Below are 21,309 nucleotides of genomic sequence, written 5' to 3'. Positions count from 1 at the left end.
AACTCTGCAGTCAGTGTGAATAAACACCAACGCTCAAGTGCTGCTCACTGCAGAGCAAACGGGTGGAGCTTATGTCCAGGGAGGAGGAGCGAATGTTATTTGGGCCTGAAGGGTGGAGCTAGAATATCTAACCACAACCTAACTCTCCCTACAACTCTATCACTCCACACCATTAGAGCTCCAGAAACCACTTGCTGATGATACAGCTTAATGCTCATTGGTTTAAACAATAACATTCTGTTATTTTCTGAAACGTCAGAAATGTTAAAACTGATATTTTTATGTATAACATTTATTTGTACATATTTCAAAACAGTCTGACTGCGGGATATATCAAATAAAAATGTATTGACGCCTTTTAAGCGGTTGTATATGCGGGCCTATGTAGCGCACCCCTTTTAACCTACAAAATGCATACACTTATCTCATTCTGGCCGAAAAACTTTTGCCCTCTGTGCCCATCCAACAGGAAGTCGGCTTTTGTGGGTTGTTTGAAAAAAACATCTACTCTTAGGGGATTTATCTGATCACCACCAAACTGATCAGCATGATGTCATGACATTGAGAATGCTAAATGTGAACAGCTATTTTTATATCTTGAACAGTTTGGCCGTGGCGAGGCAACAAATTTATGAGATGGTCCTCACTGCAGAACACGAAATCCAGGGGTAGGAGTTGGATCCAGATCCAACTCCTCCCACCTTACATATACCTAATCCTGCCCATCTCCGCCCCCGATCCCTAAACCCACCCCTAATCCTACCCATCTCCACCCCCTGATCCCTAAACCCACCACTAATCCTACCCATCTCCACCCCCTGATCCCTAAACCCACCCGTAATCCTACCCATCTCCACCCCCTGATCCCTAAACCCACCCCTAATCCTACCCATCTCCGCCCCTTATATCTGGATCCAACTCAGCCCCCTGGATCTCGTGTACTGCAATGAGGTGCTACTGAAATTTATGGCGAGAAAAATGGAAACAGGAAGTGTGTTAAAACTTCTGCACACTGATAAGGGCTGCGTTCTATGGGGCGCCGTTTGTAAAGCGGCTCACGCTGAAAATAACAGCAACATTTTGCCACATTTAGCTTCAAACAATGTTTAAAAAACTGGTATGAATTTTTGACGGTCACTTTTTAGCACCTTTACAACAATATTTGTCAACTTAGAGATATTTGAAATAGTTAAATCTAAATATTAAATGTTACACCTAAATGTTTAAATGTTAAATCTAAATGCTAAATCTAAATGTTAAATCTAAATCTAAATGTTAAATCTAAATGTTAAATCTAAATCTAAATGTTAAATCTAAATGTTAAATCTAAATCTAAATGTTAAATCTAAATGTTAAATTTAAATCTAAATGCTAAATCTAAATGTTAAATCTAAATGTTAAATCTAAATCTAAATGTTAAATCTAAATATTAAATCTAAATCTAAATGTTAAATCTAAATGTTAAATCTAAATCTAAATGTTAAATCTAAATATTAAATCTAAATCTAAATGTTAAATCTAAATATTAAATCTAAATCTAAATGTTGAATCTAAATGTTAAATCTAAATGTTTCGGGTGAAACTAAATATTTAACTAATATGCAAATTCAAAATGCCGGTAACAGGAAGTGCCAAAATAAAAGCTCGAGGAGGTCAGTGTGTGTTGTTTATAGTATCAAATAACGAATAAAAACCATCTCATCCGGGAAAATGGACTCTTGGACATGGATTATTGTGATAAGAACTACCTAAAATAACAAACACGTTTGTTATTATTATACACGTTTTATGCAAGCGAACATGACAGATCAGTGAAAGTGAGCCCCCTCGTGGCTGGCGATTATGGCTACAGGTCATAAGTCCTGCACCTTTCATAAAAATGACACTAAAAACTCAAAGTAGCCTACTCTTCAAATACAGTTTCTCCAAATGTGTTTATTATTTTAGGTAGCCTAGTTATTATCACAATAATCCATATCCAAGAGTCCATTTCCCCGGATGAGATGGTTTTTATTCGTTATTTGACACATAAACACACACTCCTCGAGCTTTTATTTTGGCACTTCTGGTTACCGGCATTTTGAATTTGCATATTAGTTAAATATTTAGTTTCACCCAAAACATTTAGATTTAACAGTTAGATTTAGATTTAACATTTAGATTCAACATTTAGATTTAGGTTTAATATTTAGATTTAGATTTAACATTAAGATTTAACATTTATATTTAGATTTAATATTTAGATTTAACATTTAGATTTAGATTCAACATTTAGATTTAGATTTACATTTAGATTTAGATTTAGCATTTAGCATTAGATTTAAGCATTTAGGTGCCGTTCGTATGCTATTTAGGGCTTCCGGCGGCGAAGATAGCTTAGTGGGCTAACCTGTAGATAATGATGGCAAAATGAGGCTTCCTGAACCACTGAGACCTCGCAGTCCATCGCTTCACCCAAAGGTTCATTACTCGAAGCTTCATTCAGTATTGCTCACTAGTGACACCTAGCTACTGTGCAAAGAAGTAGCAGGCAAATTAATTAATTCTGAACCAATGACCTGAGCAGACTTATGATGTCCACCCCCCTGGCTGGAGAGTTTCACAGTCTACCCGGACGCTTTAGGCTTTGATGACATTACCGACAAGAGGAAAATAGCGCTCCTCCGTCATTGTCTGGGAGTGGAGGGGCAACGCATTTTTCGCAATCTTGGGACGCCCAACGACTATGAGGCTGCAGTTGCCCTCTTGACGACCCATTTCACTGGCCACCAAAGGACTTTACTCCGTCGGTATGAACTTCGGAAGCGCCTGCAACGACCCAGTGAGTCTGTTCGAAGCTACGTGACAAACTTGAAAGACATGGCGCGCTTGTGTGATTATGGGGCTTTGCAAGATCAAATACTTCGGGACCAGTTCATTGAGGGGACATCGTGTGAGAAAACAAGAGAAAAGCTGTTACTAGAAGCGGACGATTTGACTTTAAGCAGAGTGGTGGAGATAGCGCTGCAGATCGAGACAGCCATGGAATGCACATCTCAGCTAGCAGGCGCGCGGCCACTCACGGACAGAGCTACAGAGCAGTTACAGCCTGCCTATCACACCAGCATGCACTCCGTCAATGACAGTCAGGGTTCAGAGCAAGGTTTCCCAGTACAATTCACTCAGAGACAGAACAATAGGCGAACTGCAGAGGTATGTGGTAACTGTGGTTCTAAATCACACAATTCTAAGGCACAGCATTGTCCTGCCAAAGGACAACAATGTAGAAACTGTCTAAAGCAAAACCATTTTGCCAAGATGTGCCGTTCAGCCCCGGCCACGCTCCCACAACACACTGGACCTCCATTAACTCAGCACAACTATACAGAGATCAGAAATGTGACTGCTGCTCAGGTGGCGTTCAAAACATGTACCGTCCAGTTAGCCGAAGTAACCTTACCCTTATTAATGGACACTGGTGTGGCTGCATTGCTCCTAAATTCAAGCACTTACTTTAAGTTTTTCTCTCACCTGACATGAGATCATCCTGCCACCGCTCTATGCGGCTATGACAGCTCCAGGATTGACATCCTAGGTTTGCTCCACGTGCCGGTCCACTATGGCTCCAAGCACCTACCATCTTTTCCCTTTCACATTGCGAGGAGGGGAGCCAACCTTCTAGGCCTGGACCTGTTCACAGGCCTGGGGTTCACGCTCCGGGATGATGCTGGCTCCGACATTCACCACATCACCTCCACTTGGCAGCAAAGGTGGCCGGCTCTGTTCGATGGCCTAGGCTGTCTTTCAGCCTTCACACACAGGCCTCTGGTGAACCGGGACGTGTCACCTGTCATCCAGCCCCTGCGCAGGATCCCCTTTGCCTTGAGAGACGAGGTCACCCGCGAACTTGGGACACTCCTGGACATGGGAATTATTGAACCAGTCAACACTGCTCCCTGGATTTCAAACCTAGTCATTGTAAAGAAAAAATCTGGGGGAATAAGAATATGCGTGGACTTACACTTGGTGTATAAGGCAACTAATCCAGACAGATATCCTTTGCCCACCTCAGAGAAGCTCACCGCACACTTTCATGGCTCAACAGTCTTCACAAAGCTTGACTTACGTCAGGGCTACCTGCAGGTACCACTCCACCCAGCCAACAGGGACCTCACTGCTTTCGTGACGCATGTTGGGGTGTTCCGGTACACTCGAATGGCCTTTGGATTAAGCTCCGCCCCTAGCTGCTTTCAGAAGGTGATGAGCACAATACTGGCTGGCATCCCTGGGGTAGCAGTCTTTCTGGATGACATTGTTATTCATGCCCAAGACATCGAGACACACAACAAGCACCTCCAGAGGGTTGCTCAAGCCCTTCTTTAGAACAACCTGACTCTGAACCCAGAAAAATGCTGCTTCGCTGCCCCAGCCATCGACTTTGTTGGGTTCCGCTTGTCAGCCAAAGGGATTTCCCCTCTACAGTCCATTGTCGATGCCATACACAGGATTCCAGAGCCGACCTCAGCCTCTTAAGTGGCCTGATTTTTAGGCATGACGGCCTACTACCTCCGTTTTCTGCCCCACTACTCACAGACCACTGCACCCCTCCGCCAGCTGCTTAAAAAAGAAGAGCATTGGCACTGGACTACAGCATGTTCTGAGGCCGTACAAACACTGAAAGCGCAGCCCACAACACCTAAAGTACTAACCCACTTCAACCCTGAATGTCTGACTCTAGTCACCTGTGATGCTTCAGATCGGGCTATTGGTGCAGTCCTTTCACAGGTGCAGGACGGGGTGGAGAGACCTGTAGCCTTCGCCTCCAGGGCATTAACACCAACAGAACAGCGCTACTCTGTGGGTGAACATGAGGCGCTTGCCTGTGTTTGGGCTTCAGAGAGGTGGCACCTTTACCTCTACGGACGGCGTTTCACCCTTAGGACTGACCATCAGGCTCTGACCGCATTGCTGACGGCATCTGGATCCGGTCATAAACCCCTGCGCCTGCACAGATGGGGGGAAAGGCTGAGGCAATATGACTATGTGCTGAAATTTACCCCCGGAAGGGACAATGTAGTCGCCGACTTACTCTCTCGTTCCATCGATGCCCCCACACCCATGGTCTCCCCTGACGAGGACACAGAGACTGAATTAATTCACATGCTTCACACGCCCTTGCAGTCGGCCGTGTCATTGGAGGAGTTGCAGCATGAGTCAGAGCGTGACCCCACACTGTCCTCGCTACGCACGTACATTCGCTCTGGATGGCCAGCAAAGGTCTGTGACGAGCTCATGCCATTCACCAGGGTGCGTGATGAACTTTCATGTTGGGGTGATGTTTGTGTCTCCAGGGGCTCGTGCACCGTGGTGCCCTGTAGCCTGCGGGCCCGCGTGCTATCCATGGCACACGAGGGGCACCTAGGCATTGTTAAACTCAAACAGCGATGCCGAGATCTCATCTGGTGCCCAGGCATCGATCGCGATATTGAGGCCCTCGTTAAAGACTGTGTGCCATGCCTCCTTAGTGGGAAAACGGGACCTCCAGTGCCAACCCCTCTGCAGCCGGTTCCATGGCCGTTCCGCCCATGGGAACATCTCCATCTTGACATCTGTGGAGAGATCCATGGCCGTGGAATTCCCCATCATCAGCGTTTCCTTGTGGTGCTGTACGACCTCCATTCGAAATGGCCTGAAGTGGTTCCGGCTGGAACCGTCATAACCCAGGTAATCACAGACATTCTAGAAGTCTTGTTCGCGCGTTGGGGCATGCCTCGCGCCATCACGACAGATAATGGACCCCAGTTCATCTCTGCAGACTTTTCTCAGTTCCTCAGTGATAGGGGAATCAAACACATCCGCACAGCATACTACAATCCACAAGCAAATGGCGGTGTGGAGCGGTTCAACCAGAGCCTAAAGAATGGCGTCCGGGCCCACCTGGCTCAGGGGTGTACATTCCGGACAGCACTCAACCAAACCTTAATGCACAACAGGGCCAGCCAACACGCTACAACCAGGGCCTCTCCAGCACTCCTCATGCTGGGCCGGGAGATGGAACTGCCACTGGACAGACTTAAGGCACAAGGCATCGCAGTGCCTACAGCCGGCAGCTCTCAGGTTCGGACCAAAGCCGCTGTAAACAGACACCAGCAACGGATGCGACAGTATTTTGACCGGAAACACAGGGTCAAGGCCACGGCTATTACCGCAGGTGACTGGGTTCGAGCACGTAGGCCGCATCGGGGCAACAAGATGGCTTCATACTGGAGCCAGCCCTGTCAGGTGCACCGCCAGCTGGGCCCAGCCACATTCATGCTTAGTGACGGATCACGATGGCATGCTAAAAGACTGAGGAAAGTGCGGAACCCAGGTGAGGAAATGGTGGCTCCAGTCCCATCGGCCCCTCCTCCACCGGTGCCGATATGTACAGGGTCACAGCAGGCTTCCCATACTCCTCGGGCCACACCGTCACCAGCGCCCCAGCAACCTGCCCCTGACCTGCAATCTCACCTGCTTTCCCCTGGCCGTCAGTCAGATCCAGGGCCGGGCTGTGCCACAAGTCCAGCTATGGGGAACTGCCCAGCGGTTCTGGAATGGCCGCAGCCTGAGGTTGAGGAGGGCCGACCCGTAAGGGCCAGGGTCCTTACCTTATTACTTAAAGGACTTTGTCACAGAGTGACAGTGTAGGCCTTGCAGTAGGTATTGGACTGCTCAATTGTTTTGGCAAGGACTCAGTTATGCATAGGTTTAGTTCTTGGGAGGGAGGAGGAAATGTTGTGTTCACATAATTAACTAAAATCATTTATTTACACACTGCTAGGAAAATAACAAGGGGGCTACTATTATGAAGTATTGGTTGTTATAGAATCAGCTGCGCGATGTTTATGGTGCGCATGCGTGGGTGAAGAAAAAAGAGAGTTCAGTAAAAAACATGTAATACGGTTTTCTGTGTGTCTCGGCTCTTTTATAAACATAAGAGGTGGTTCTAGACCATTTCAACTGGGGGGGCCAAGCTGGGGCCAGTTGTACTGTTAGAGGGGCCAATTACATTTAGACCTTATTGTTGTCATATCATTTTCTGCACCGCACTGCAGGCATTAACAGGCAAAATACCATGTTTATAATCATTCAACATGCATTTGCATTTCCATTATATTTTTACATTTGCATTACATATTCAGTATTAGTCACAGTAACTGTAATTGACATGATGTCCCTCTTTCTCTTCATTTTGGTGAGAACTATAGAGCAAAAGCAATGGGGACCAAGAAGGTTATTAATTAATTTACTGAAAATAACTGACTTGCTAACTATGTCTAACCGTACAGGGTTCCTGCACACTTTAATGTAAAATTTAAGGCTTTTTAATCAAAATTAATACCGTACATAAGGGGTGTGCAATATTGACAAAAATATATCTCAACATTTTCAACATACAGGCACGAGTGTTTTTCCATAATGAAGCTTGAACTCTTTTCTTTTAAATTAATTAATTTATATAAAAAAACAAATATTCTCAGTTTATGTAATCTGTATGAAAAGAGAGAGATGTCAGTCTTTTTCTTTCCAGCTCATTACCTGATTACGCGTTAATGTGCCACGCCTACGGAGACGCGCGGTATTCAAACGCAAATGATCTAAGGCAATCCATTCAAACATGCCAACGCCCACCAGCTGGTTTATAAAACACATCATGTTTAATAAAAACTTGAACTTTACCTCTTCTTGCTACCTGTGAGGAATAATACTATCTAATAACCCTGGAAAATGTATCAGAAGTGCTGGTAGTTTCATTTTGAGGAGCAACGGATCCAGCGATGTAGTAAGTAATTTATTCTAAAGTGCTTTGTTCTAATCTCGATATTGAATAGTGTCTGTAAACCGCAAAAAGACTGTTTAAATATGAATTGCGTGTCTGTGTGTAGGCTAAATAATGAATGAACGGCACAGGCGCGCGCGCTTTGTTTACTACAGTTATACAGCGCGTGTCTGTGCCTTCATTCACTCTCGCACCTACATTAGTAAATGTTATTTTTACATAAACACATCCAAACTATATTGCTATAGCCTACTAAGATGAGTAAAAATAGACTGAAATATGTTGAAATAAAATGTCTGTATAAGCAACAAACTGCAAACTAACATGTATATCATATATATATATATATATATATATATATCATACACAATATGTTACAGACTAAATATGAATGTTAAGACAATATTTTGTGATTAGTTTTGGATAGATTATAAAGTTTTGACTGTAAAAAAAGACTACTGTCACATTAAATAAGTACGCTTTTGTTCACCAATTTCTGCTCATATGTTAAATATACTATAGTATAATGTTTTGTCAAAAATAAAGTAGGTATATTGAATTATCAACTAAGATGTTATTATAGTGTTTGTTCCAATATTCGAACTAATGAATCCTTACCTTTTTTAATACGTATGATAAAATGTATACTTTTTACAAAGAAAGAATACACTTGAAATATTGTTAAAATTGTAATTGTTGTTGTAATTGTAACCTATTTGTAATTGGTTAAAATTTCTAATTGTAAAATATGTATATATAGATAATTTCTTTTGTCCTTGCATTCTTTGGGACCCTGTGACACACCTGTGTGAAAGGCTAATTAATATGCAGCTCATTATGTATGTGGCACATTATCCGGCCTTTGTCTTCTCAGCAGGGCCGGCGCTAGCCATTTGGGTGCCCTAAGCACAACTGCTTGGTGGTGCATCCCATCCCCACACTCACCCCCCCCCCCCCCCCCCCCCCCCCATTACCCACCCCCCCACTCACCCAAGGAATAACAACCATTTAGAATTTCTTAGTTAGGTTCTTAGTTATGGTTTATATAGGCCCATGTGTCACTGGAACATTTAAAATTCAAAACTCTATTTTACCTTTAAAAGAGGTCCGATGAGGCACAATATAATAATTCTGTACATAATTTGTAGGGCTGGGAAAAGATTAATCGCGATTAATCGCATCCAAAATAAAAGTTTGTGTCTACATGAATGATATATGTGTGTGTACTGTGTATAATTATTTTGTATATATATAAATACACATTTGCATGTATGTATTTAAGAAATATTTGTTATTTATATATAAAATATTTAAATGTATATATAATATAAATTATATATAAATATATACAGTATATAAATGCAAATATTTCTTAAATATATACGTGCATATGTGTGTGTATTTATATATACAAAATAATTATACACAGTACACACACATATATCATGTGGACACAAACTTTTATTTTGGATGCGATTAATCTTTTCCCAGCCCTAATAATTTGACAACTCTGTGAATATGAAAATATACAAACACTGAGATTGTGGGGGTTTTTTTTTCCTAATTGCAGTTTCACCAACAGATGTCGCCCTTGGGCCTTGCCCTATGAACCTCTTGAAAATGACTGCATTATCCGCATAGAACAACAACGAAAAAACGTATCTAAGCGGTCTTCCTTTTCTTCTCAAACAAACTAACTGCATCTTAAACAGCCCAAGTTTCAAAATTTCCCGGGGGAGAAACCCCCGGACCCCCGTTAAAATAAAAGATTCAACATGCAGGGCTAAAAAAGCCTGCCCCGGATCATTTGCACTACTAGCGACGCCCCCCTGGACATGCATACACGACGCAAAGGCGCCTGGGCTACAAAACTAACATTTTTATTTAAAACATTGTCTTACCTGCAAGCGACGCACGAGTATCATCCCGCTGTCTCTTCTTTTTCCTTTTTCCGCCCCCGACTCTTGGTGCCTTTTCGAGGCCATGTCTGAGGTCGGTGTCTGCCAAATTTGACATTGATTGAGGCATGAACAGACCACTGGGAGGTGGGGAAGGGGGGGCACCAGAGGGAGACTGGCACAGGAGATTCACCTTTTTCTCGACTAATTTGGTCTAGGCCTATATTACTGTTGTATTGCTTTTGTATATTAACATGCTTTAGACATTTTATTTGTTATTTATACTAGTAGCCTATTGTGATGATTTTTCACGACCCAGATTTTTTGGTGCCCCCCCAAGCACTTGGTGCCCTACGCGCAGTGCGTGATGTGCGTGTGCGGAGTGCCGGCCCTGCTTCTCAGGTGTGAACACGCCTCCACACATATTGCCTTTCCAAACAAAAGGTGTCTTATAAAATTTAAATCAATGTATTGTTTTGTGTAAATGATTAGGCAGGATGATTTTCAGATCATTTTGAAGCAAAAATTCTACGCAACAACACCCATTAGTCAAAAGTCTTGTGGACACATATTTAGTATGTGTTTTGTGGCCTTATTTCAGACACTTTAAGTTTTAGTTTTTTCAATAACCACGCATAAACATTATTCTCTTAAAAATACAAACATGTACATACATGTTGCTCACATATTACGGTAGCCCCGTTTGTGCTATATAGAGTGAATTTACACCTTTGCCATTAACATGTTTATAAATAACTGAAAAAAGCACAAATGTCGGAGCATGTCAGAACACCTCCAGGACCCAGAAACACCTCAGACACCAGAGGGTTAAATAGGAAAACTAAATAATTGTGTAGCCTAGATGATTTGCTTCAAGTGTAACCCGACATCAGAAATTAAGGTCGGGCCGAAGTATTTTTTTGCACACAGTGACGCGACCAATCAATCACTCCTTTAATGCTGCGTAATTCACACCAGACGCGAATAGCGCGTCAAATTATCGAAAGCCAAATGGTTCAGAATTCATGTGCATTTGATCGCCGTATAAATATTAAAACGCCGTCTTCATAACGCCGCCAGGCGTTAAATAAGCGTCGTCAGGCGATAAGTTAACGTCACACGCCGCCACGTGATAAAATAACGCCACTCGCCGATAGATGTTAAATTGACGCCACACGCCACTCAAAATGCAGATTTGTGAGCTCATCTACATGGCCCCTCCTCTTCTGAGTTTGAGGACTCTACGGCAAGTCGGAGAAGACAATCCAGTTTGGAAGCGCACGAAAATGGCAAGGAGTGGATTTGTTTTGCGGTGTAAACACACTGTAAATGCACTGCACTCGCCTTTTACTCTGATAATCCAGGGCCTGATGTCTTTCATCATTAACTCTCTGCCCATTTCGTGTTTTGAGCCCAAATCAACTCAGATATATAAACAAATGCACTTTGCAGCACAAGGCAAAAATGTTCCGGAAAAAATATTACTTTTATAGCACAATGACCTGTTTTTGGAATTTGCAGTTTACATCTTATAATAATTTCAAATTCAGAAATGCAGGTTTGTGATTCTGCGAGTGCAAATCTCAACATTCAATTTCAGATTTTTATTTGACAGGTTTTCACATCAGAGCTGTAAGTGTAAATTTTAGCATATAAGTTCTCAAATTCAACTGAATGTGCAATTCACACGATCTCTAAGCGCTTTATTATAACTATGTCGTTGTCTTCATGAAGTGCTGAAATGTAGGCTGTATCATTATGACATGGCCATAGTCAGGAAATGAAGAAATGAAGAAGGAATATGTTCCAAATCAAACTTTATTAACGAAACAGAAGATCAGAGGGAATAATTTCTTTAATATTTTGTTTTTCAAAAAAAAAAAAAATTATCAGTTGGCCGGTCACACGGCTTTCATAGTTTTCATTTAGGCTACGTGACTGCGGAGACCTGCAGTTATTTTTATTTTTAATTTAGTTTGTTTATTTATTTATTTATTTGTTCATATCTTATTTATTTATATCTCGATTTTGAATTAGTTTTAGTTTTATTTTTCGTGGTAATTTTAGTTTAATTTGAAGCAATTTCGTTACGTGCTTTTGTCATTAAAAAAAATAATAATTTAAAATTGCTATTTAGGTTAAATTTAGGCTATATTTAATTATTTAGGCCTATGTATAATTTAGCTATATTTAAGTTTAGTACGTTTTTATTTCTTTCCAGTTCATAATTTTAGAGCTTCAAATTCAGCTTATTTCAGTCTGCAAGGCAACATTTCTAATTTTCGTAAATTTTTTTAATTAATATATATGCCCATAATTTAAAGGTCCATTTTATTTAGCCTAATTTTAGCTTTATTTCAGTTAACTTCAATGCTTAATGTTACGAATTATTTAGGCTAATGCAGGACACCATTAGGCCGGGAGTCGCACACTCAGACAGGCCAACCCATAAAAAGTTTGATTTGCTACAAATTCCCACTTTTGGGTCTTCTTTTCCTGACTAGGCCATGTTATTGTCAGGAATCAATCAGGCTCATTTCCATCCACCACTCAGAGATCACAGTCCCCGGAGTATTAACCACACACACCTGTACACCATCAATTACCTCATCACCCAGCTCAATAAATCACTCACGGATACTTCAGTCTTTGTCAAGCCTCCAACAGGAATAGACCATAACCCATTGCCTCCCGAAGTCTCTGAGTCATCCTGAAACCACCAAGTTAGTGATGGCCAAATGAAGCTTTTGTGAAGCACTGAACCACTTGAGCCAATTGGTTCGAAAATGGGTTCATTACTCGAAGCTTCAGTTGCAGCGACCTCTCCTGGCGAAAAGCAAGGCTGCAGTGAAATTAATCAGTGAGCAGTATTGGAGAAACTACTTTAGTTCTGAAGCATCTTTGCTAAGATCACCCTTGGATTTTTAACTATATTTCCTTTGAGAACTCTTTGATGCACACGCTAATGCTGAGCATAATGTTCTATTTACAAATAAAAATGGATAAATGTATGTTTTGTGTTATTTAGGAGAGAGTGCTGGGAAAATATGGCATAGGTTGGGTGTGCTTGTGTAACTATGGCAGGGGGTGATTTTTGGGATGGGGAACACTCAAAGATTTTTATTGAGGTACATTATTTTTTCAACAGTTTTTGGACTGAGTCGGTTTCTTTTTTTGCTCACAACCTCTCCAGACTTGGAAAACACTCGCTCACAAGGAACAGATGATGCTGCCGAACATAATTTTTTTTTTATGTTTTTCATAAGAATTTTTTTCATAAGATTAAACAGACATTTTGATGGTTTCGCCAGTACGCCAGTGGGTCTTCTGATCTTGCTACTGGTGGATCAGTCATATACCTCTGCACCTCCACTGTAGCATCTGCTGTGGCATTCCTTGCCCTCCTTGCTTCAGAAGCATCTCTGTCCAGAGTTTCCCAAAGGTTAACACCTGAAAGACAAATATGATGATAATTATCAGTACTGAAAGGTTTTAATTTCATCAATTAACTATTTATAACTTTACCTGTGGATGATGGATTTTCAACATTTGCAGGTGCTGGTTGAGCTGATGTGGAGGGCTGTTCTTCTGTAGGTGAATCATGTGATGGTGTGTATCTTATCAGTTGTGAGCATTGTGCTGTTAGTCGTCTTACTGATGCCTGTGCCTGTACTTGATTGTAGAATCCTATGGTTTTGAATCTAGGATCCAACAGTGTCGAAAGGGTCAGTGCTGTTTGGTTCTCCGTAGTCTCAAACTTGTTTTGCATCGCTGTCACCAAGTTCTGTCCCAGTAATTTAGCTGTGTTGTGGCTTGTTTTTCCAATTGTTTCATACAGGTACTGCATGAACATTTTTGTCATTGGGATAACCTTTGACCCTGACACTCTCTTCTCCTCAGACAGTTCTACTGTTGCCTGGTAAAAGGGGGCAAGCAATTGCAGGCATGCAGCAGCTGTTTCATAGTCCTCTGAAGACAATGGTCTTACATCTGTTTTCAGCGTTGCAAGAGCTGCCCCCACTGACTGTCTTGCTTCATAAAGGCGTTGTAGCATGAGGAAGGTGCTGTTCCAGCGTGTGTCCACCTCCTGAATAAGCTTCTTCACTGGATGATTCATCTGCTCCTGTACTTCTTTGAGCTTTCATTTGCCGTTGTGCTAGTTTTAAAGAATGTCACTACTTTTCGTGCCCTTGTGCGTAGGTTTTCTAGGCATGGAGTTGCATCAAGACTCTTCTTCACCACTAAATTTAGGGAATGAGCAAAGCAAAGTGCGTGTCTGAGATTTAAACTTCTGACAGACGCAACCATATTAGCTCCTGCATCTGTCACAATTGAGGTCACTTTGCCTTCAATACCCCATTCCTCCATGACTGACCTCATAGCAGCAGAGATGTTAACAGCTGTATGAAGTTCAGGGAAAGGCAGCACTCCCAAAAGGACTGTGGCCAGCTTCACAGAATCATCCACATAATGGCACGTCACTGCTAGATATGCATCCATATTAATGGAGGTCCACATATCAGCAGTCAGGCTCACAGCCTCCACCCTCTGCATGATGGCCTTGGCCTTGGCTTTCTCCTCCTCATATTTCTGAACCACCATGTTCTTAAGAGCCTTTCTGGATGGAAGAGTGTATGTGGGATCAAGCAATGCCACAAACACCTTGAAGCCACAGTCATCCACGATGGAAAAGGGCTGCGAGTCCTTCACCACCATATTCACGAGAGCCTCATCTAGCTCTCGCTTCCAGTCCACTAAGACAAATAAATAAGACATAAAGAAATTAAAAATACTTTAATAAAAGAAATTAAGGATTTATGTGAAACTGCATTTAAATGAAGCAGACCTATGAGTCAAGGCAGTCATATCAGATTGTGTAAGTGTGTCTAGGTAATAATAATATAATACATAGCCTACCTTGATTTGTGTTCTCATGGTTTTTAGCAGCTCCATGCTTGGCAGTGAAGTGCCTAATCATGGAGGAAGTATTCCCGTGATACTTCAGCTCGGTTGAACACACCAAGCACCGGACCTGTAAAGAAAGCAATTTGTAAATAAAAATGCAATCTGAGTCTATTGATAGCTACTGGCTACACTAATCATGTACATGATTTTACTGTTATGCTATCTTAATATAGACCATAACTATAGAAGGCTACTGTACAGACAGTCACTGTTGTATAAACTTTACTTTTCCCACTTTACATGTTAAACAGCCAGAACACCCACCTTATCAGGAGCGATCAATTTGAACTGTTCCCACATGTCAGAACGACCTCTCTTCCTGGCTGGTTCCATAATGATCCAATACAAACGCAACACCAACAACTCGACAGCAATAACACACCTACTACAACAACTCTACAAATTGTACACTGTTTAGAGTGGTTATAAAGACTAAAAGGCGCTCAAAACTGTTTCAACCTATCACCTGTCAGAATCGAGACGCGCCGTTCCAGTGAATCACCTGATTGGACCGCAAACCAGTCAGATGATTCATTCAGGCAATGAAGCACTTGCTGCTTCGGACGTCATATGTCACATGATTTTTTTCGCACCAAAGCAAGCTTTGAAGCAGTGGTTCTCTAGGTTTGTAGTTCAGGGTTTCGAAGCACGTATCGAAGCTTCAGCGTCACACTACCATCACTACACCAAGTAACGTATACTCACCTGTGAAATACTAACCTCTGTGTCCTTGTCCCGCTGTCTCCAGAAGTCCTGTCTGATTCCATGTTTCCCGAGATCTGGTATTCATCTGAGCTTTTCCACTGCATGGTACGGTACGGTTCGGTTCGGTACGGCACGCTTTGGCGCTTTTCCACTGCATGGTACGGTACGGTTCGGTTCGGTACAGCTCACTTGTGGTGCTTTTCCACTGCATGGTACGGTACGGTACGGCTCGCTTCGGCTCGCTTTAAATGGTACCTGGTCTGTTGAGGTTCCAAGCATACCGTACCGGTACTAAAATGTGACGTAAAAACACTGCAGTTCACTGATTGGTCAGATAGAATCGTCACTACCAGCGTCATTGGATTTGCGACACGAGACACTAAACCCGCTAGATTTAAATAACCAGTAGACAACAGCCAACGCGTTAGCATCTGTTTTTTACTTTCTTGAAAAAAAAGAGATCAAAACTTTAAAAAAGAAACGGCTGAATCGTGGTCAGTGGACGAGGTGCAGACGTTCCTCTCGTTGGTTGCCGAGGAGCGGATCCAGCGAGAGCTGGATGGGGCAAAACGGAATGAAAAAGTGTTCCAAGAAGTAGCTCAGCTCTTAGCCGCACACGGCTATTACCGGACCTACAAACAGTGTAGGGACAAATTAAAAAAACTTAAGAGTGACTATAGAACCATAAAGGATCACAACGGCCGGAGTGGTGCGAACAGGAGAACGTGGAAGTGGTTCGACCAAATGGACGCTATCTACGGAAGACGACCTGCGAGCAATGGGAGAGAGGGTGCCCTGGACTCGGCCACCTCGTTGTTAGACAACACATTCGATGATGGTACGTTGTGTTAAGTTAACAATATATTAAGTTTGAAAGCTTCACTTTATTGACAATCTACTGTAAAGCTTTATTTTGATTTTTTTATACATCTATGACTATTTAAATATTTTAAATGTTCTGGACTTGTTATTGTTGCTAGTTTGATTTGTGTTGCAATAATTTCTGTAACTTTTTGTTTCAGATGCATTGTCTACGATTGACTCGTTAGCACTTTCTCCGTGCAGTGATGCCTCAACGTCCCAAATGGTGATAGCAGCTTCGCCACCAGCACGACCGCCTACACCAGCAACCTCCAGCACCAGCAGGACACCAGAGCGTGTGGTACCAGGTATGAAATACGACTAAAACACTTTCTGTTACAAATCATATATCCAGACTAAGCTTACCTAATCCTTTTCTTATGTCGATTTGAATGCCTGCAATAAAATTGGATATATCATGAAATCCTGTTGCTCACCATAAATACATTATTGCTAGCTACTGTAACTTTGTGATTAGTTCACACTGTAGATCATGTAAGGGTTGTTAATGAACAGTTATTTCATAAATTAATTGATATGTGATTCTGTTAGCTTTATTTTTACACTCCTTTTTTTTTTTTTTTACCTTTAGAAAAAAAAATCACAATTATAACTGTTCTTCCTTTGTATCTAGGCAAGAGGAAAAGGAGCATGCACCATCAGGAGCATCTAGCTGTTTTAAGAGAGATGCAGGTGGCTGATATTCAACAGCAGGAACTGAACCGGGCACAGAGGGAGCTCCATTTGCAGATGGCAATCGATGAGGCCCGGCAAGCGAGGGAGCAGGAAGCGGCCTTAAGGACGGAGGAAAATGCACAAACGGCTGCATTCAATCAAGCCTTTCTCAACGTCATGGGGATGCTTGTACAGGCAATGAGTGGCCGGCAACAACAGACCTCTCTGCCCGACTAAAACCTCTCTAGTCCATAATTCATAGAAATAGTTATTTTTTAACTTGTTTTCTCTGAATTTTTTTGTATAATACGTTTGCGCACGACGTTTAAAGTTTGCTTAGTGTACAATTTTTTCTTTTAAATTTGTGTTTATATATGTCGTCTTTATATTTTATATATTTATTTTTTTGCACTACATACATTTGCACAAAATGTCAAGTTCGCTTGGTGTACATTTTTTACTTTTAAATTTTTGTTTATATATGTCTTTATATATTTTATTTTTTCAGTAAATATATTTGCACTTTGTTTGATCTGTTTACATTTTTCTTCAATAAAATGTACTTGTTAAACGTGTACTTTCCTTTTTAATGCTTTAATATTTCATTAGCATGTAATATAGCTAATTATACCTTTGAAATTCAAAATAGACAATATTCAAGTGGGGCATACATGACACCCAAAATAAAAAGGGGTTGCTGTGACTTATGAGCAGCAACCTTTTTATTCTGGGTGTCATGTATGCCCCACTTGAATATAATCTATTCTGAATGGAGACATAACCAACATATATTAAGAAAGCCAAGTCTAGAAGTAAGAGTTTACAGTTCAAGACTCAGAATTAATCAGACTGTTATTAATATTGAGATATATAAGCTCAAGGAAGCATGGAGCAGGAACCTGGGTTCCTGCTCCATTTTAAATCTGAAGATTTCTTAAAACTATCCATGCTGTGGAGTATATATGGGGAGTTTTTTTTAAGAGAAGGCTGATTAGATTCTTATCAAATATTTGATTGCCCTGTAGACACCCATTTACAGTCTATTGACTAATGTCGGGTGAGGAGAACTGTCCCATTCATGCTTTATTGTAGTCAATAGACATACCTTTCACACCTCTGCCGGTATGAGACCTAATTTTCATTATTCTTTTATCGTTATTCTTTTGTTTGAATTCAGCCATTATAGCCTTTATTCTGGCATTATGCTTAGCCATCGACACCCATGTCATCCTACTATACATGCAAAATCCACCTATTATTTTAAGTCTTGTTTAAAAACAAAATATATACATATTTTTGGGACCTTATACATATTTTTGGGACCTTACGTGAATTCTTTTAACAAATTGAATTATGTAATAGAATAGCTTTTCCAGCAGGTGGATTAAAGCAACAGGTATCAGCAAGCTACATTTACACAATATAAAATATTAATAATACACTTTTACTTAAAACTCACTTTAAACCACCATCGAGTATTTGTATCAGATTCCGGTCACGGTTTAAAATAGTGTTATGACATAAAATTAATAGAAATATTATTCTGTATGATAAAATATTTAAAAAACATGTGATAATTATTTCTCCAGATGCTGTATATTGCATGTAAGTGAACACAAATAAACCTGAGAAAACATGATTGACTGCATTATGAGTGATGATTCCTATTCAAAATATCAAATGTTACAAATTAATAATTTCGCACTCCTGGAATAAATTAAGAATTTAATGTCACTGCAAAGCAGATTTATCATAAAAGTGGTCAAATATCAAAGCTGGAGTCTTAAATATTTATAATGAGGGAAAGTTTTTCCAGATCAAGTAAGAGTGTGATGTTTTAACGAGTGGTGAAATGTTTTACTAAAATAATCTGTGATCTTTTCCGTGAAAGGGGTTAAGAAATATGCAAGGGAAACATTTTCAAATACTGCACAAAAGTTTATTGACCACACACTTTACAGAACAGACATAGTCAACTGTTCAAGTAACGCATCAGAGCCTCACGGACATCCATGCCCTCCTCCTCTACAGGCTGTGGCAGTGCCAGCACAGGTTCTGCTGCTGAAGGTGGATCCCATGCACTCTCATAGGCCTCTCCATGACTCTCACAAAGGTCATGTAGAGCACAGCATGTCAGCAGCATAGCTTTCACAAGGTCGACCGAACAGTCATTTCTTTTCATAAGGCAACGCCATCTTCCTTTTAATCTTCCAAAAGCATTTTCAACCACTACACGTGCCCTGGATATTTTCGTGTTGTAGACCCGCTGTTCCGCTGTCAGCCGTCCAGTGTCAATGAATGGTTTTAAGAGCCAGTTCCGCAAGGGATAGGCAGAGTCTCCAAGGATGTAGTAGCCAACATTCACCCCATCAATGTTTTTGGTGCTAGCTGGTATGTGGTTTCCACGGCTTGCCACCTCCCACAGCGTGGACAGTCTCAAAACCCGAGCATCATGCAGGCTTCCAGGCAGTCCTGTGAAAACATTCCAGAAAAGTCCCTTCCCATCCACAACACCTTGAAGGATGATGGAGTGCCAGCCTTTACGGTTGAAATAGTCACAGTGATAGTGTTGTGGTGCTATTATCGGTATGTGTGATCCATCAATAGCACCAATACACTGTGGGAGTCCCCATCTGTTCTCAACGTAGGCAGCGATTTCTTTAAACCTCTCCTGATCTGGAAAACGAATTTGTTCAGGTACCAACAACGTCTCTGCTGCAGCACAGAACTCCTGAACACACCGACACGCAGTTGAAATGCTTGCTCCAAAAAGATGTCCAACACTTCTGTACTCAGAGCCGGTTGCAAGCTTCCAAAGTGCAATGGCTACTCTCTTCTTTAGAGGTACACACACGCGGAAGTTTGTGTCCCGTCGCTCCATCGCAGGACGCAGTTTGTTGCACAAATGGATAAAGTTTCTTCCGACATTCTAAAGTTCTCCAACCACTGCGTGTTTGTAAAACCAGGAACAATCACATCCCACCACTCAGAAGCTCTGTTAAACGTCCAAACAGATGGTCTGTGGCGGCGACTTTGCGAAATATGATACATCTGAAATACACAGATTACACTTCTTAATACATAATATTGCCAGCTCAATTCATTACATGCTTTGTGACGATATAGCGATTGAGACCCTAAACAAGATTAGCTTACCCTAGTGCGCCGTCGGGCAAACTGAGTGATGTCGTCGACATCTGCGCTTCGTTGTAAAGGCTGATTTATACTTCTGCGTCGGACATACGCCGGAGCCTCTACGCCGTAGACTACGCATTGGTTTTAATTTATACTTCTGCGTCGTTGTCCGCGTTGACGCACTAAGAGGGAGCATGTGAAACCCGAGGGAGCGGTTTGAGCAGACCAATCACAGCGCTTGCGTCCGCGTAGAATTGACGCGTTGTTACATTTTTGGAGAGGTGCACGTCAGGGTACGCCGAAGGGTACGCGCGCTACGCACAGCCTACGGCGTAGCTACGGCGTAAGTTCGACGCAGAAGTATAAATTGGGCTTCAGAGTTCCCAGACTCTTTTGTTTTTTTTAGCAGTATTTTGTTTTGCTGCCATCAGCCTCATTTTAAACACATTTCTCCTTCTTGCAGTTAAAAACATCCACATGCCGAGAATCAGGAACACCATCCCCTCGATAGGCTCCATTGTTCCTGTGTTTTGCGTTTGAAATTTGGCGCGTTTACGATGATGTCATGGCAATAGAGGCGGCGCAAATAACGATCAGTCTCACCCACTTTGAAGGGGTACTAACTGCGGTGGAAAAGCAACCGAGCTAAAGCGAACCGAACCGTGCCGTACCGAGTCGAGTCGTACCACGCAGTGGAAAAGCGAAGTGAGCCGAACCGTTCCGCGCCGAGTCGAACCGTACCGAACCGAACCGTACCGTTCCATGCAGTGGAAAAGCACCATTAGTGTCCGGTATTCCCGCTGAGTTCTACTTGCCTGTGGTTGCATCTGAAAGAGAAGAGGACAAGTATCAAAGAACTGTGATTGCTTGTATTCAACTAACTTAAGGAGGATCTGCTCACCTGGAATCTGCCCTGCACATAGTGTTAAGGACTTTGTCTTTGACAAATATGAAATATTAAATGATTGATTTTTGTTTTGTATGGTATTTGATTTGATTTTTGAGTCTTGTTTGTGTTGATAACGGGAGTCTTTTATTTTGAAGTGCACTAACGTGAGCGATAACGCGCATATGGTCCAAACATTCCAGTATGAACGAGACCCAGACGCACACGGTCATGGTATCAAAGGCTTACGGTTTATGAGGAGTTTTAAAAGGATTTAGCTCCTGGTTTGAATGGAGAACAAGGTATGATATAGACTTCCTGTTATCTTTGTGTTTTTGGTTTGATTTATATTGTTTGTGATAAAATTATTTATTGGTTGTTACTTT

General features: G+C 41.7%; 1 protein-coding gene across 1 annotated transcript; it reads right to left on the bottom strand.

The window, feature by feature from the left end:
- Positions 1 to 13,809: 13,809 nt before the first annotated feature.
- Positions 13,810 to 15,044, bottom strand: LOC143736330 (E3 SUMO-protein ligase ZBED1-like). The gene is made up of 3 exons (XM_077227071.1): positions 14,926 to 15,044; positions 14,614 to 14,728; positions 13,810 to 14,450 (listed from the first exon to the last, which is right to left on the bottom strand). The coding sequence occupies exons 1-3, from the start codon at positions 14,992 to 14,994 to the stop codon at positions 13,810 to 13,812; spliced, it is 825 nt and encodes a 274-aa protein (XP_077083186.1). The 5' UTR covers positions 14,995 to 15,044.
- Positions 15,045 to 21,309: the final 6,265 nt, after the last annotated feature.

Source organism: Siphateles boraxobius, unplaced genomic scaffold (genome assembly GCF_051911475.1).
Source record: "Siphateles boraxobius isolate OS27281-9 unplaced genomic scaffold, OSU_SipBor_1 13, whole genome shotgun sequence".
Lineage (NCBI taxonomy): Eukaryota > Metazoa > Chordata > Actinopteri > Cypriniformes > Leuciscidae > Siphateles > Siphateles boraxobius.
This window is presented reverse-complemented; position numbering and strand designations above follow the sequence as displayed.